The sequence below is a fragment of the Nerophis ophidion genome, linkage group LG06 (genome assembly GCF_033978795.1).
Source record: "Nerophis ophidion isolate RoL-2023_Sa linkage group LG06, RoL_Noph_v1.0, whole genome shotgun sequence".
NCBI lineage: Eukaryota > Metazoa > Chordata > Actinopteri > Syngnathiformes > Syngnathidae > Nerophis > Nerophis ophidion.
The window spans coordinates 14,885,687-14,904,011 of NC_084616.1; the positions used below are offsets into that span (position 1 = coordinate 14,885,687).

General features: G+C 40.7%; 1 protein-coding gene across 1 annotated transcript in view; it reads right to left on the reverse strand.

The window, feature by feature from the left end:
- bcl2l1 (BCL2 like 1) overlaps positions 1 to 18,325 on the reverse strand; it is a 110,770-nt gene that overhangs the window by 82,809 nt on the left and 9,636 nt on the right. Inside the window, exon 2 of the mRNA XM_061902730.1 lies at positions 18,177 to 18,325. This exon is cut by the window's right edge and continues 590 nt beyond it. Within this exon, the coding sequence (XP_061758714.1) occupies positions 18,177 to 18,325 (149 nt within the window). The remainder of the gene's footprint in view (positions 1 to 18,176) is intronic.

Below are 18,325 nucleotides of genomic sequence, written 5' to 3' on the forward strand. Positions count from 1 at the left end.
GTAATTGCTTCGGCATTTTGTTGGCGTGGCACCGGCCGGAGATGCTGACATGTGGAGTTTCAAACACTCATTCTCTAGCGGGTCACATTTGAAATGATGCTACATTAGCAGTGCTGCTACTTTTTGTAGCAACGCTTTTGCTGCATAATTGTTCAACATATTCCCGCTTGAAGCCAAACCACCGCCAGACGATGGATACTGTTTTTCTTTGGAATTAATTCTTCCTCCATTTGTTACCAGATTCCCAGCTTCGCTCTCTCGTATTACCAACCGCACCGCACCGTTAGCATCAGAGCTAACGTTACAATGTCGCTACCTCGCTGCTCCGCGGGAGCGTGTGACTTTGCACACGTGACGTGTGTAAGAAGGTGCGCTTGTTTTATGTCTCTGTGAGAAGGAGAGACAAGAAAGAGTGGGAAACACGCGTAGTGTAATGCCCGCAGCTAAAAGCAACCGCGTGAGAATGTATACTCGAATATTATGATATAGTCTAGTCTTTATTTCGAGTAACAACACTGACTCATTTAGGTCTTAAAGCAGGTGTTTATAGTACAACAATAGGATTGGTCAAGGTCTACTTCATTCTTTCTGTGAAAAAATGATGCAAATTTTTTTATTTAAGTGCCTTCTCAGAAAAAACTTCAAGTACCACCGTAATGAGCAACATTAGCATACTAGGCCTAAGTCCCGGAAGAAGAGGTACTAGCAGTGAGATGAAAGGAGAGTGGACAGGTTTGTGTGCCCAACGCATATGCCAGGTTAACTTTCGGTTTCGATCCGCCCAATTATTATAACGGCTTGTTTGATTGGCATTTTACTGTTGATTATGTTTGTAGTATAGAAAGTAACATTTAAAATAATAAAAGTTAGTAAATGTAATTACATTTTTCTTTTTCCAAGAGCTTCACAGGGTTTTCAAGTGTTCTGTCAAGTGTATCATTGATTTGATCATGTGGTTTTATCTCCGGACTGCTCTTGGGGGAAGCAATCAAATGTTCCCGGAGTACTTTTCTGTGCCGGCCGGGTGTTGGCGTCCATGATTGACAGTTTAGCCTGCTTGGACAAATACCAGCTGCCGGTTGGTTTGTCGTGTGGAAAGCACCTATTTTTCAATTTCAATCCCTCGCTCAGGGCCAGAAAGAATAGATCCTGACTACTGAAAAAAATAGAAAACAAACTTTGATGTCGGAGAACAGTTATTTCACTTTTTACATTTTAAGAGGATATTTTTTCACTTACTAAACCCAAAAAGGTTCTTCTAAATACGTTCAAATGACTATTTATAGGTTGCATTGGTTTTCTTCTTTTTACATTTGGCAACAAAAAAAAAATTTGCATGATGTTACATATACCTTAGTCAAGACGGTAAACCAGTACTGGTATAGTACCATGAATTGAGTAACGTGGATCTCGAATTACACAAATTGAAAAACTTATTCGGGTGTTACCATTTAGTGGTCAATTGTACAGAATATGTACTGTGCAATCTACTAATAAAAGTTTCAATCAATCAATCAATTAATTAATCGAGGTACTAAAGAATCCAAAATGGTACTATACTCAGTTTGAAAAGTACCGGTTCGCCATATATATATATATATATATATTTTTTTTTTATATACAGGCATGACAGCAGGTCGTCATGTCGTGACAAGGCTGTTTTTTACAGGAAGACGAGCATGTTCGGCAGCGCACAATCACAGAGTACTCACAAGCAGACAGAAAATGGAGAATGGACGCATTTTGGCTTAAAAATTAAAGATAAAGGTGAATTTATAACACTGAAATGTACACAAGAAGAGGTGCTTTGAAGACATGGCTAGCTAGTTAGCGGCTAATAACCGTCCGCAATCGGCAAGGTTTTAGCTAGTTCTAAATCACTAATCCCCGCCTCCATGGCGACAAAAAAATGTTTTGTTTTTTACAAGGATCATCCCTGCAGGATGAGGAATAGCTAAACACGCTTCACTACACACCGTAGGAGGATACAATAGCTCATTGGCGTCACAATGAAAACAATGGGTGGATCTACACATGACATCCACTGTAATGATACCAAGGACAAGAGTGTATCTAGTCAACATACTATTATGATCCATCCATTTTCAACCGCTTATTCCCTTTGGGGTGGCGCTGGTGCCTATCTCAGCTACAATTGGGCGGAAGGCAGTGTACACCCTGGACAAGTCGCCACCTCATCGCAGTACTTATGTGATTATATTTTAATCGTCACAAAACATTTTGTCTTTTTTTTAATTCCCATTATATTCATAAACTCAGGAAATACGTCCATGGATACATGAGAACTTATATTATGACCAATGTATGATCCTGTAACCACTTGGTATCGTATCGATGCCTAATTTTGTTGTATCATCTAGAACTAATGTAAAGTATCCAAACAACAGAAGAATAAGTGATTATTACTTTTTAACAGACGTGTAGATGGAACATGTTAAAACAGAAAATAAGCAGATATTGACAATTCAATAATCCATTTTTACAGTTTGTCCTTTATAATGTTGACGAAATAATAGAATAAGAAAGGACAATATGTTACTGCACACGTCAGCAGACTAAATTAGGAGGCTCTGTTTGTTTACTTACTACTAAAAGACAAGCTGTCTAGTATGTTCACTATTTTATTTAACGACAAAATTGTTCTTTGATCGCAATAACAAACATATTTTTAATGTACCCTAAAAATTTTTTGTTAAAATAAAGCCAATAATGTCATTTTTTTGTGGTCCCCTTTACCAAGATTTTTTGTTAAAATAAAGCCAATAATGCCATTTTTTTGTGGTCCCCTTTATTTAGAAAAGTATCGAAAATACATTTTGGTGCCGGTACCAAAATATTGGTATGATTTTTGTTTTAGTTTGTATTGTGTAGTTATATTTACATGGTAATTATTATTCTGTGACTATAAATTGTTTGCTTGTTTTTCTCATTGATGCTTTTAATTTGTTTCTGTATTGTGCAGTTATAATTATATGCTTTTACTTGTAATTGTATTGAGTTTGTGGACCCCAGGAAGACGAGTGGGTTGTTGTGGCAACCAGCTAATGGGGATCCTTAATAAAAATCTAATCTAAATCTAGTCAAGACTTATCAGCAGTAGGGTTGTCCCGATCCGATATTTGGATCGGATCGGCCGCCGATAGTTGCCAAAAAATGCGTATCGGCAAGGTATGGGAAAATGCCGATCCAGAACCAGTTTTTTTTAAAACTCCGGTCCGTGTTTTCCAACGCACCGATTTAAATAATACAATCCACTCTTCTGCTGCGCAGTACGCTTCGTTCCGCATTTTCCAGCACACCGGCTTCAACACATCCACAGGTCTGTGTTCTAACCATTAAGACGGCCGTGTGAATTAAAAGTTACGGTAAAAATGTCAGCTGCGTGGGATTATTTTACCCTACAAAAAGAAAAAGATGAAGAGGTGGAGTGCAAAACATGCCACAATAAAGTCAAGCGTGGTGGTAAAGTTGTAAGACATTTTAATGACTCTTGAGAGTCAGAGGCTTTAGCACTCATCATAGATGAACACAGAAGCAGGCTGACACATGAGCATTTGAAGTGCTCGTCTTTGTTAGAAAGAATCTCCCCATTATGCTTGGACTTCAATTGTTTGCCCCTCCTGACTGGGGCAAACAATTGAAAGGAGTGTGTAGGTAGTTGTTTTTGTTTTTTTTAAGTTTACACTTGTTCAAGAGCCAGTATTGATGCTGAGTTATAGACATTTTATCCTACTCAGGTTGTTTGAGTGTTTTGCTTTTTTAAATAATGTTTACAGCATTATTTGCACATAATACTGTTCACTTTTTTACTGTTTAATGATGCCATTTCTGTTTGTCATGCATAATTTTTTCTATTTTGTGTTTATCCTTGAATACCAACCATTGTGTACTATTCATACTCACCTAATTCAGCTGGCTAGTTGTCATCAAGAGTATTAAAACCCTTTTCAACATGAATCTGACAACTAAGTAGGCTAAATAACTTTAAACTTTAATACATGCTCGGATAGGCCAGTATCGGCCGGTATCGGATCGGAAGTGCAAAAACAATATCGGTATCAGATCGGAAGTGCAAAAACCTGGATCGGGACATCCCTAATCAGCAGTACCACATTTTTCGGAGTATAAGTCGCTCCGGAGTATAAGTCGCACCTGCCGAAAATATATAATAAAGAAAGAAAAAAACATATATAAGTCGCATTTTGGGGGGAAATTTATTTGATAAAACCCAACACCAAGAATAGACATTTGAAAGGCAATTTTAAATAAATAAAGGATAGTGAACAACAGGCTGAATAAGTATACCTTATATGACGCATAAATAACCAACTGAGAAGGTGCCTGGTAAGTTAACCTAACATATTATGGTAAGAGTCATTCAAATAACTATAACATATAGAACATGCTATACCTTTACCAAACAATCTGTCACTCATAATCGATAAATCCCATGAAATCTTATACGTCTATAGCAGGCGTCACCAACGCGGTGCCCGCGGGCACCAGGTAGCCCGTAAGGACCCGATAAGTAGCCCGCTGGCCTGTTCTAAAATTAGCTCAAATAGCAGCACTTACCAGTGAGCTGCCTGTATTTTTAAAATTGTATTTATTTACTAACAAACTGGTCTCGCTTTGCTCGACATCTTTAATTCTAAGAGAGACAAAACTCAAATAGAATTTGAAAATCCAAGAAAATATTTTAAAGACTTGGTCTTCACTTATTTAAATAAATTCATTTTTTTTTACTTTGCTTCTTATAACTTTCAGAAAGACAATTTTAGAGAAAGAATACAACCTTAAAAATTATTTTAGGATTTTTAAACACATATACCTTTTTACCTTTTAAATTCCTTCTTCTTCTTTCCTGACAATTTAAATCAATGTTCAAGTACAGTTTTTTATTTTTTATTGTAAAGAATAATAAATACATTTTGATTTAATTCTTCATTTTAGCTTCTGTTTTTTAGACAAAAAATATTTGTGAAATATTTCTTCAAACTTATTATGATTAAAATAAATAAAATATTCTGGCAAATCTAGAAAATCTGTAGAATCAAATGTAAATCTTATTTCAAAGTCTTTTGAATTTCTTTTAAAATTTTTGTTCATGAAAATCTAGAAGAAATAATGATATGTATTTGTTAGAAATATAGCTTGATCCAAATTGTTATATATTCTAACAAAGTGCAGATTGGATTTTAACCTATTTAAAACATGTCATCAAAAATCTAAAAAATAATCTTAATCAGGAAAAATTACTAGTGATGTTCCATACATTCTTTTTTTATTTTTTTCAAAAAGATTCGAATTAGCTAGTTTTTCTCTTCTTTTTTTCGTGTTTTCTCCTCTTATAAACCGTTCAAGTAAGTGTTTTTTTCATAATTTATTCTCTACAGAAAACCTTCCGTAGAAGGAAAAAAATGTATGACGGAATGACAGACAGAAATACCCTTTTTTTTTCTTTTTGATATTTATCTGTTTCTATATACATTTATTGTGAGAAATCATTAAGATGATCAGTGTTTCCACAAAGATAAATATCATTAATTATTAATAATAACAGAGTTAAAGGTTCCTTAAGGCTCTGGATGCTGTGGGGCTGTCTTGGTTGACAAGACTCTGCAGCATCGCGTGGACATCGGGGGCGGTACCTCTGGATTGGTAGACCGGGGTGGTGGTCCCTCTCTTTAAGAAGGGGGACCGGAGGGTGTGTTCCAACTATCGTGGGATCACACTCCTCAGCTTTCCCGGTAAGGTTTATTCAGGTGTACTGGAGAGGAGGATACGCCGGATAGTCGAACCTCGGATTCAGGAGGAACAGTGTGGTTTTCGTCCTGGTCGTGGAACTGTGGACCAGCTCCATACTCTCGGCAGGGTTCTTGAGGGTGCATGGGAGTTTGCCCAACCAGTCTACATGTGCTTTGTGGACTTGGAGAAGGCATTCGACCGTGTCCCTCGGGAAGTCCTGTGGGGAGTGCTCAGAGAGTATGGGGTACTGGACTGTCTTATTGTGGCAGTCCGTTCCCTGTATGATCAGTGTCAGAGCTTGGTCCGCATTGCCGGAAGTAAGTCGGACACGTTTCCAGTGAGGGTTGGACTCCGCCAAGACTGTCCTTTGTCACCGATTCTGTTCATAACTTTTATGGACAGAATTTCTAGGCGCAGTCAAGGCATTGAGGGGTTCCGGTTTGGTGACCGCAGGATTAGGTCTCTGCTTTTTGCAGATGATGTGGTCCTGATCGCTTCATCTGGCCGGGATCTTCAGCTCTCACTGGATCGGTTCGCAGCCGAGTGTGAAGCGACAGGAATGAGTATCAGCACCTCCAAGTCCGAGTCCATGGTTCTCGCCCGAAAAGGGTGGAGTGCCATCGCCGGGTTGGGGAGGAGACCCTGCCCCAAGTGGAGGAGTTCAAGTACCTAGGAGTCTTGTTCACGACTGGGGGAAGAGTGGATTGTGAGATCGACAGGCGGATCGGTGCGGCGTCTTCAGTAATGCAGACGTATCGATCCGTTGTGGTGAAGAAGGAGCTGAGCCGGAAGGCAAAGCTCTCAATTTACCGGTCGATCTACGTTCCCATCCTCACTTATGGTCATGAGCTTTGGGTCATGACCGAAAGGATAAGATCACGGGTACAAGCGGCCGAAATGAGTTTCCTCCGCCGTGTGGCGGGGCTCTTCCTTAGAGATAGGGTGAGAAGCTCTGCCATCCGGGAGGAGCTCAAAGTAAAGTCGCTGCTCCTCCACATTGAAAGGAGCCAGATGAGGCGGTTCGGGCATCTGGTCAGGATGCCACCCGAACGCCTCCCGAGGGAGGTGTTTAGGGCACGTCCAACCAGTAGGAGGCCACGGGGAAGACCCAGGACACGTTGGGAAGACTATGTCTAACGCCTCGGGATCCCCCGGGAAGAGCTAGACGTAGTGGCTGGGGAGAGGGAAGTCTGGGCTTCCCTGCTTAGGCTGCTACCCCCGCGACCCGACCTCGGCTAAGCGGAAGAAGATGGATGAATGGATGAGTTAAAGGTAAATTGAGCAAATTGTCTATTTCTGGCAATTTATTTAAGTGTGTATCAAACTGGTAGCCCTTCGCATTAATCAGTACCCAAGAAGTAGCTCTTGGTTTCAAAAAGGTTGGTGACCCCTGGTCTATAGTCTCTTACGTGAATGAGCTAAATAATATTATTTGATATTTTACGGTAATGTGTTAATAATTTCACGCATAAGACACTCTTGAGTATAAGTCGCACCCCCCGGCCAAACTATGAAAAAGACTGCGACTTAAGAGTCCGAAAAATACGGTACTCAACGTATCTTTACACTTTATGAATAAACAATATGATGTGATGGGGACACTTTGACCCCTGGCACGGATCATTTCTATTTTCCATCTCAAAATCTGAACAAATCAGAAATGAGCAGACATCCTGGAACTTGTTTAGTATTGTTGACGGAGACGATTATGTGATGATGACCATTACTCTTGACTAATAACTAATATTAGAGTATAATAATGATTATTGTTATTATTAAAAGTAAAGACGTGACACACGGTATATACCAATATTTTGCTCCTATAGACGCAACCCCACCCCCCATTTCTGTTCTAGTCTTGGCCGCATTAAACAAACAAAGCCACCGTCTGGCTCCCCGTGGGATTTTGTTGTCGGCGAGACACGTGCTGCTGCTGCGACTGGGATGTGGGTTTCCATAGGTGTGACCTCTTGACCCGTTGTTACACAGCGCAGCAGAGTGGGTGTAAACAATAGCCATTATTTGCTGCTACTGATACATACACAATGCCGATCCCGCTTTCATACTATTGATCCATGCGAGGAGTGTGTATAATACCACGGTTATTGTGGCCAAAATGATCCTGGGGTATCATTATTATCGGCGTATTGTTGAAGGTACCCAAACATAAAAAAATTTTCAGACCAAGTTATGTATAGATTTTTTTTTAATAACCAAAAGAAAACTAAAAGAAAACCCACTATTTTGCATGTTTTGTGTTTCCTATGCTTCACTTTTAGTGTTTTGTTATTAGTCTTAGGGCTGGGCGATATATCGATATATGTCCCTGTGTGATATAGAAAATGACTATCGTAATATTTGAGTATATGTTCTCACGCAGTTGTTTTTAGCTGCAGGCTCTTCTCACTCTTTCTTGTCTCTGCTTCTCACAGAGACATAAAACAAGCGAACCTTCTAACATACGTCACATAAGTCGTCACATAAGTATACGCCCTCGCGGAGCAGAGAGGTCGCGGCATGGGTAACGTTAGCTGTGGTGCGAGTGGTGATACGAGAGAAAGAAGGTGCGAATCCGGTAACAAATGAAGGAAGAATTCCCAAGAAAAACAGCAGGGGGTCCATCGTCTGGCGATGGTTTGGCTTCAAGCGGGAAGATGTCGAACAGACAACAGTAATTTGTCAAGTGTGGTGCAAAAGCGTGGTTACAAAAGCTAGCATTACTGCCTATATGTAGCATCATTTGAAAAGTCACCTGCTAGAGCAGTGGTTCTTAACTTTGTTGGAGGTACTGAACCCCACCAGTTTCAGATGCGCATTTACCCAACCCTTCTTTAGTGAAAAATCAAAACAAATTTTCAAATTCAAGCCAAAGTTATATGTTTTCGGTAAATCTTTGGTATGGGGAACATATTCTAAATAACAAAGACTTGGAGTTTTTTGGACACTAGGGGAACATATTCCAAGTAACAAAGACTTAATTTAGAGTTATTTGGTTAGGGTTATAATAAGTCCATGCCGAATAGGGCATTAATAAGTACTTAATAATAACTAGTTAAGAGCCAATATGTTACTAATTTGCATGTTAATAAGCAACTAATCAATGGTGAATGTTCCCCATACTAAAGTGTTACCATGTTTTTTTACTGGTGGACAAAATGAACCGTGCATGAACATCACCGTTTTTCAAAGAACAAAACCAACACAGTGCATGAACTTACAACAAATTACACATCTGCAAATCAGTGTGACTTCTGCTGTTGCCGTATCCGTAATACACCGATAGGGAGAAGTTTTTATTTACACGAAGAGTCGGGTGTGTCTTGACCTCCCCCGAACCCCTGAGCCCAACTCACCGAACCCCTAGGGTTCGATCGAACCCAGGTTAAAAACCACTGCGCTAGAGAAAGAAGAGTGCTTTAAAGGGGAACATTATCACAATTTCAAAAGGGTTAAAAACAATAAAAATCAGTTCCCAGTGGCTTGTTGTATTTTTTGAAGTTTTTTTCAAAATTTTACAGGTCCCGGAATATCCCTAAATAAAGCTTTAAAGTGCCTTATTTTCGCTATCTTCGAAACCACTATCCATTTCCCTATAACGTCATACAGTGCTGCCAATACAAACAACATGGCGGTAACCACAGCAAGATATAGCGACATTAGCTCGGATTCAGACTCGGATTTCAGCGGCTTAAGCGATTCAACAGATTACGCATGTATTGAAACAGATGGTCGGAGTATGGAGGCAGATAGCGAAAACGAAATTGAAGAAGAAATTGAAGCTATTGAGCGAATAGCTATTGACGCTATTCGGCCAAGCGTGGGTGTACCTAATGAAGTGGCCCATAGCATGGCTGCCTTATTAGCATCGCCGGTAAAATGTGCGGACCAAACGATCAGGACTTTCGCATCTTGTGACACTGGAGCAACTTAAATCGGTCGATTGGTAAGTGTTTGTTTCGCATTAAATGTGGGTATCTAGTTTCAAATGTACATACAGCTAGCATAAATAGCATTTTAGCATTGATTAGCCGTGACCAAATATGTCTGATTAGCACATAAGTCAACAACATCAACAAAACTCGCCTTTGTGATTTTGTTGACTTAATCGTTGCAAATGCATCTGTAGGTTATCCATACATCTCTGTGCCATGTCTTTCTTAGCATCGCCGGTCAAATGTGAAGACACTCTGGTACATTCAATGGGGGTCTGGCAGCAGATTTCTTGCCAGTGGTGCAGCTTGAATCCCTCCCTGTTAGTGTTGTTACACCCTCCGACAACACACCGACGAGGCATGATGTCTCCAAGGTTCCAAAAAATAGTCGAAAAAACGGAAAATAACAGAGCTGAGACCCGGTGTTTGTAATGTGAAAATTAATATGGCGGGTGTGTTACCTCGGTGACGTCACGTTCTGACGCCATCGCTAGAAGACCGATAAACAGAAAGGCGTTTAATTTGCCCAAATTCACCCATTTAGAGTTCGGAAATCGGTTAAAAAAATACATGGTCTTTTCTGCAACATCAAGGTATATATTGACGCTTGCATAGGTTTGGTGATAATGTTCCCCTTTAAACTCCGCATGTCAACATCTCTATTCGATGCCACACCAACAAAATGCCGAAGCAACCATTTCCACATCAACACCTTATGAAAAAAATAGTCAACAACATAAGGAAATAACGTCCACAGGAACCTACCACATAGCGAAGGACATACCCTATTTGATTTCCTATTATGCAGCTCATTTTTATTTTAAACTAATTGAAATATCTTATGTGACATCGTGCACAAAAGTGCACTTTATTTGTTTTAAACTATTGTAGTGGCGCTCTGTACAAAAAGTGCACTTTAATTTAGTGTTGTTTTGATACGTTATCTTAGTGACATCCTGCACAAAAATGCACTCATAGCTTGTTTTAAAATGCCTCTGACAAACTTGCACTTTCTGTTTCAAAATGACATGAATGTTTCTGCCACTGCTTAATAACTGTTTTATTAATACAGTTGTGGTAAATTGACTTTGTTGTGGTTTCCCTCTCTGCATGAAAGTTTAAAATGAGCATATATTAATGCAGTATGAACAAGAATGTTTTAATGTAGACACATAGAATCATCATACTGCTGTGATCATATGCATCAAGTGTTCATTCAAGGCTGAGGCAAAATATGGAGATATATATCGTGTATCATGGCCTAAAAATATAAAAATATTTAAAAAATGCCATATCGCCCAGCCCTACTTACTACTATTGTTCATTTTTGCCATGCGTTGTGGCCCCCTGTGCTGTTCAGCGGCCCTCGAATGTAGCATAAAACCACCTTTGTGTCGTATTCCTCTGGGTATTCACTCTGTTGTAATATAGCACAGCTTGTAGGTTAAATGTGCACTCTTCGTTGCTCCGACAGTAATGTGTTTATACAACTTTGAATTGCGGTAAATCGTTTCTTAATGAGGAAAGAGGTTAAAGTCTCTTGTTCGCATTAAGCTGGCGCCAGTTAAGATAATTTTTTTAACCAATTAAAAACTGTTTCGCGGCAATTCTCGTTAATACTGTTCATCGTTACGTCCTTAATACATACAATGATGCTGACACGGACCACTTGTACAGGAAAGGACGGAGCAGGCTGAAGGACAGCTCCCGACTGGAGAAACTGATCAGGCGATCGGAATAAAACTGGACTAGTGAGCATCATGGATGATGCCAGTCAGCCTCTGCATAGTGTTATCAGTAGCCAGAGGAGCCTTTTGCTTCATTCATCCCAAGACTAAAAAACTCCTTTGTCCCACACGCCATCAGCCTGTACAACTCCTCTCTAGGGGGGAGGGGGGTACTAGGATGGCAATACATTTTCATAACATGGTCACTACTGCCTAGTTCCTCATGTTATATTCTTATTTTTACTGTTATATATGTGTTCTTATTGATGCTTTTTATTAGAGATGTCCGATTAATGTTTTTTATGAATGAATGAGTGAATGCAACGCATACTTGGTCAAAAGCCATAAAGGTCACACTGAGGGTGGCCGTAGAAACAACTTTAACACTGTTACAAATATGCGCCACACTGGGAACCCACACCAAACAAGAATGACAAACACATTTCGGGAGAACATCCGCACCGTAACAGATAGGGGTGTAACGGTACGTGTATTTGTATTGAACCGTTTCGGTTCAGTGCGGAGGCGTGCCGAACGAGTTTCCACACAGACATATTCAGTAGCGTAAAAAATACTCAAAATACCGGATATTTGAGGCATTTAATAAACTCTGCCCTGACAGTCCCGCAAAAGAGGACATGTCCGGTGAAAAGAGGACGTATGGTCAGTCTATCCTACCCCGGTCGCTGCTAGCAAAAGAGGACATGTCCGGCGCTAGCAGCGATCAGGCTCAAATAGACTGACTATGCGTCCTCTTTTGCGGGGCTGTCCGGGTGGAGTTTCTTAAATGCCTCAAATCTCCGGCATTTTGAGTTATGGTTGCGTGTATTAAGAATGTACATTCAGGGTTAAGAAGGGGTAAAAAAAAAAAAACATTGTGCGCGCAGCAACATTTGTGAAGCAGGGGCAGAGAGGGTTATGATAAACACGCATGCGTCTCCAGGCTCTGCTTTTTACCCATAGATTTATCAGATTTAATTTTTTTATTATCTATAGCACGAGTGTCAAAAGTGTGCCCCGGAGACCATTTGCGGCCCAGAGCTAATGTTTTAAAGGCCCACGGCACATTCTAAAACTACTATTAAGATAAACAAAAGCACATCAAAAGTTAAATAAAAAAGCTTGAAAGTTAAATGTAATTTAGAAAAAGTTGCAATGTTGACTAATAAAACAAAGCTGTTTTTTTTTCTTTCAAACTGTCATTGCTCAAAACATAATATTGAATCAAAATCAATGTTATTATGAATTATTGACCTATCCAAGGTTCGGATTACTTCACATCAAATATTCCAGTGAGAAAAATATTTTTGGTGGAAGATTTTGCAAATTTGGTAGATAAATAACCCAAAAAATTTTTTAGTTTTTATTTTTTTTAACTGTACCGAAAATGAACCGAACTGTGACCTCTGAACCGAGGTACGTAACGAACCATAATTTTTGTGTACCCTTACACCCCTGGTAGCACAACATAAGCAACAGAACAAATACCCAGAACCCGTTGCAGCACTAACTCTGCCAGGACGCTACAATATACACCCCCCGCTACCTCCTACCCCCCCAACTCATCCCCGCTCACCTCAACCTCCTCATGCGCTCTCAGGGAGAGCATGTCCCAAATTCCAAGCTGCTGTTTTGAGGCATGTTAAGAAAAATAATGCACTTTTGTGACTTCAATAATAAACATGGCAGTGCCATGTTGGCATTTTTTTTCCATAACATGAGTTGATTTATTTTGGAAAACTTTGTTACATTGTTTAATGCATCCAGCGGGGCATCACAACAAAATTAGGCATAATAATGTGTTACTTCCACGACTGTATATATCGGTATCGGTTGATATCGGAATCGGTAATTGAGAGTTGGACAATATCGGAATAAGGCATAATAATAGGTTGATTCCACGACTGTATATATTGGTATCGGTTGATATCAGAATCGGTAATTAAGAGTTGGACAATATCGGCAAAAAATCCATTATCAGACATCTCTAATTAATATCACAATATTGTTGAATGTGCTCAAAAAAAGACTCATAAACACACTTTTAACCAATTTTTATTTAAATAATTAAATACAACGAATAAATAGCCACAGAATATAATTTCTTGACAAAATAAATATTTTGTGTGATAATATTGTTTTGGATATTTAGGAGATATATTATTTTTATTTGAGTGTTTAAATATGCTTATCTTCTACCGTTTTCATTTGTTAAAGTTTGTATTTTTTTTAATGATAAAGCAAAAAAAAAAAAAAACTGTTGGGTGCCTCACGTCCGGTTTGAAACATTACGCAAATTTACTCCATTTATCTATTTTTATTTCATATTTGTTTCCACTACCGCACCTTCAATTGGATTCCTTAATCTCGTTATATGCAAATATAATGACAATAAAATACATTGTATTCTATTCTATGTTGTCATATTCCTCTGGGCGTACATCGAGCGCTCTGTTTTAAGAAGTGAAGTGAATTATATTTATATAGCACTTTTTCTCTAGTGACTCAAAGCGCTTTACATAGTGAAACCCAATATCTAAGTTACATTTAAACCAGTGTGGGTGGCACTGGGAGCAGGTGGGTAAAGTGTCTTGCCCAAGGACACAACGGCAGTGACTAGGATGGCGGAAGCGGGGATCGAACCTGCAACCCTCAAGTTGCTGGCACGGCCGCTCTACCAATCGAGCTATACCGCCTGCAGGTTTAATGTGCACAATTGAATTTCTTCAGGCAGTAATGTCTTCACACAAGTTTAGATTGGGCAAGGTCATCTGAACGAAGAAATAAGTTAATGTCTTTTGTTTTCATGTTAGCATTCAAAAGTTAAAGTTAAAGTGCTAATGATTGTCACACACACACTAGGTGTGGCGATATTAATCTCTACATTTGACCCATCACCCTCGATCACCCCCGAGGAGGTGAGGGGAGCGGTGGGCAGCAGCGGGGGCCGCGCCCGGGAATCATTTTGGTGATTTGACTCCCAATCCCAACCAATTGATGCATAGTGTCAAGCAGGGAGGTACTGGGTCCCATTTTTATAGTCTTTGGTATGACTCGGGCCAACCTACCGATCTCAGGGCGGACACTTTTAACAACTAGACCACATGACTTTATCAAGGTCTAATCCAGGGGTGTCAAACTCAAACACAGAGTGGGCCAAAATTCTAAACTGAACAAAGCCGCGGGCCAAAGTTGAACAACTTAACCTTTTAATAGGGACCCAAACAAGTTTTGCATTGAATATTGAGCAAGCAAGGCTTATATAACTTTATAGTGACATGCAAAATCAAGGTTTGTTGGTAGCGGGGGTGTATATTGTAGTGTCCCGGAAGAGTTAGTGCTGCAAGGGCCTCTGGGTATTTGTTCTGTTGTGTTACAGTGCGGATGTCCTCCCGAAATGTGTTTTGTCATTCTTGTTTGGTGTGGGTTCACAGTGTGGTGCATATTTGTAACAGTGTTAAAGTTGTTTATAAGGCCACCCTCAGCGTGACCTGCATGACTGTTGACCAAGCATGCCTTAAATTCATTTGTGTGTAGAATCCGCATATATTACGTGACTGGGCCGGCACGCTATTTGTATGGCGTGAAAGCGGACATGACAACAGGTTGTAGAGGACGCTAAAAGCAGTACCTTTAAGGCACGCCGCCGATATTGTTGTCCGAGTGGAAATCGGGAAAAATTCGGGAGAATGGTTGGCCCGGTAGATTTCCGGGGGGGGGCACTGAAATTCGGGAGTCTCCTAGGAAAATCGTGAGGGTTGGCAAGTATTAGAATTAGCGGTGAATGCACCGCCGCTGTATAATACCGGCGGGCCAGCTCAAATGTTAATTTAATATTGTCTCAAGGGCCAAAATAAATTACATGGCGGGCCAAATTTGGCCCGCGGGCAAGAGTTTGACACCAATGGTCTAATCAGTCACGCTTTTGTGGTAATTTTTAATTTAAAATGGTAACCATGGGAAGTTTTAAGGGTGGTTTATCATTACACAGTTTATCCCTAATACAAGATTGGGTGGCACAAAAAAAAAAAAAAAGAGTTAACCTAACGGTCCTGACACGTGCACGCATGGGTCAGACTGTACGGGGACCGGGGCGGCCTCGTTAGCGCAGCCCAGTAGAGGAGAGGGCGGGTGCAGGGAAAAAAAAGGACAGTGCAGAGAAAGAACAAGGCGACAGTGGAAACAAACAAAGAACTATCCTGCCAGAGTGGAAACAAAGAACTATCTGTGAAAAAGCTGGAATCATCTTACTTTGTGACGAAACACTCTCCTGGCAGGCAGTCTTGACTAAAGGACCGCGACAAAGCGGCCCGCAAAGCTCGATGGAGCGCTGACCGATAGCCTGAGTACACAATCAAAACTGTTTTTTCCACACAATCTGCATTCCATCCTGTCTAATCCTTAAAGGGGAACATTATCACCAGACCTATGTAAGCGTCAATATATACCTTGACGATGCAGAAAAAAGACCATATATTTTTTTTTAACCGATTTCCGAACTCTGAATGGGTGAATTTTGGCGAAATAAACACCTTTCTGTTTATCACTCTGGAGGCCATGACGTCAGAATGTGACGTCGCCGAGGTAATACAGTCGCCATTTTCATTTTCAACACATTGTAAACATTGGGTCTCAGCTCTGTTATTTTCCGTTTTTTCAACTATTTTTTGGAACCTTGGAGACATCATGCCTCGTCTGTGTGTTGTCGGAGGGTGTAACAACACTAACAGGGAGGGATTCAAGTTGCACCACTGGCAAGAAATCTGCCGCCAGACCCCCATTGAATGTGCCAGAGTGTCTCCACATTTTACCGGCGATGACAGACTTGGCACAGAGATGTATGGATAACCTGCAGATGCGTTTGCAACTATAAAGTCAACGAAATCCCAAAGGTGAGTTTTGTTGATGTTGACTGCCAGCTAATCGATGCTAACATGCTACGCTAATCGACGCTAACATGCTATTTACCGGCGGTGCTAAAGCAGACATGGCATGGAGAAGAATGGATAACCTGCAGAGGTATTTGCAACTATAAAGTCAACGAAATCACAAAGGTGGGTTTTGTTGATGTTGACTGCCAGCTAATCGATGCTAACATGCTATGCTAATCTAGGCTAACATGCTATGTACCGGCGGTGCTAAGGCAGACTTGGCACAGAGATGTATGGATAACCTGCAGATGCATTTGCAACGATAAAGTCACAGTAATCACAAAGGTGAGTTTTGTTGATGTTGACTGCCAGCTAATCGATGCTAACGGGCTACGGCCGCCTTAACAACAAAGAACCACCGCCTAAGCTAAAGTCTTAACGAGCTGCTCCGCTTCGTTCGGCCTCTGTTTATTTCAGTATGTCTCTGCAGCACCAAGCATTGTCCCACACAACCATCTGATTGGTTACACACACAGCGGTAACAGCCAATCAGCAGTGCGTATTCAGAGCACATGTAACAGTCAATCAGCAGTGTGTATTCAAAACGCATGGAGTCAGTGCTCCTGCGATTCGTTGAACAGAAAGGTGTTTAGCAGGTAAGGCAGGGGACTCTCCCCAAATTATAATAAACACTTCCAAGTCAACTACTAGTAACATTACTATGAGCCTGTTGACGTTCGAGAAACATAAGCGGCAGCTCAGCTCGCTCGCAGTCCTTGAGGTGAAGGCTAATTAGCTTTTAGCGTAATTAAATCATAATAATGACGTACTTATTATCTCAGGTAACTAAGACTGTTTTGTTTTTAATTTAAGGAAAAAATATCAAGATATATATCCATCCATCCATTTCCTACCGCTTATTCCCTTTTGGGGTCGCGGGGGGCGCTGGCGCCTATCTCATATCGTATATCGCCATTCAGCAAATAGAGCGGAAAACCCAACCAAAAGTTGTAGGCTTCTTCACGCGACGAAGCCGGCCTACTTCACTGCAGTCTGTAGTCTACTGCACCCCTGGCTGTGGTGGCAGCGACGAGGTAGAGACGAATCAGCCCAAATAGCAAAGAGATATAAAAAAAAAAAAAACATGTAAACAAACAGCTTGTGCCTTAAGAGGTTAATCCATTCCATAATTTAATTCCACATGTTGATATCCTGAAGGTGTTAAATGTTGTACGTGTGTACAACACGTGTGTGTATATATATATACAGTATATTGGGGCGGTACAGCTCTGTTGGTAGAGTAGCCGTGCCAGCAACTTGAGGTTTCCAGGTTCGACCCCCGCTTCTGCCATCCCATGTGTCCTTGGGCAAGACACTTTACCCACCTGCTCCCAGTGCCACCCACACTGGTTTAAATGTAACTTAGATACTGGGTTTCACAATGTAAAAGCGCTTTGAGTCACTAGAGAAACACGCTATATAAATATAATTCACAAAAATTCACACGGCTAACTAACGCTTTTAAAATACTAAAGTTCCAGGTTTTTTGCACAGTGAGAATACCTCACTTAGCAAGCATGTTATAATCGCTGGTACTTGCCTTGCTTGTCGCCGATGCTAGGTATTTTTGGGAAATTTGCACAAATATTTTCATACTATCTTAGCTCATAACGCAGCTTTGCCTCAGCTAATACCATCACAAACATACAGTACCGTACTTTGTGACGTCCTCTTGTATTTTACAGGTGCACTGCGGAGGAGCCCCAATCCCCGCCCAACACACTTGAATTGTGTCACACAGAGCAATGACAATAAAGCCCATTTGATCGTATTCCATTCTACTTGGCGTGTGTGCGTACTTGCAGGGAAAGACTCACCCATCCTCCTTGGCTCTCTATCCAGGGCTGAATGTGGCGGTCCAGGTAGACGGTCATCCACTCGATGATCCGGCCCACCAGGTGGCTCATCTCCTTCTCCATGCACTCCACGCAGAGCGCCCCGCCGAACGCAAACAGGCCCACGATGC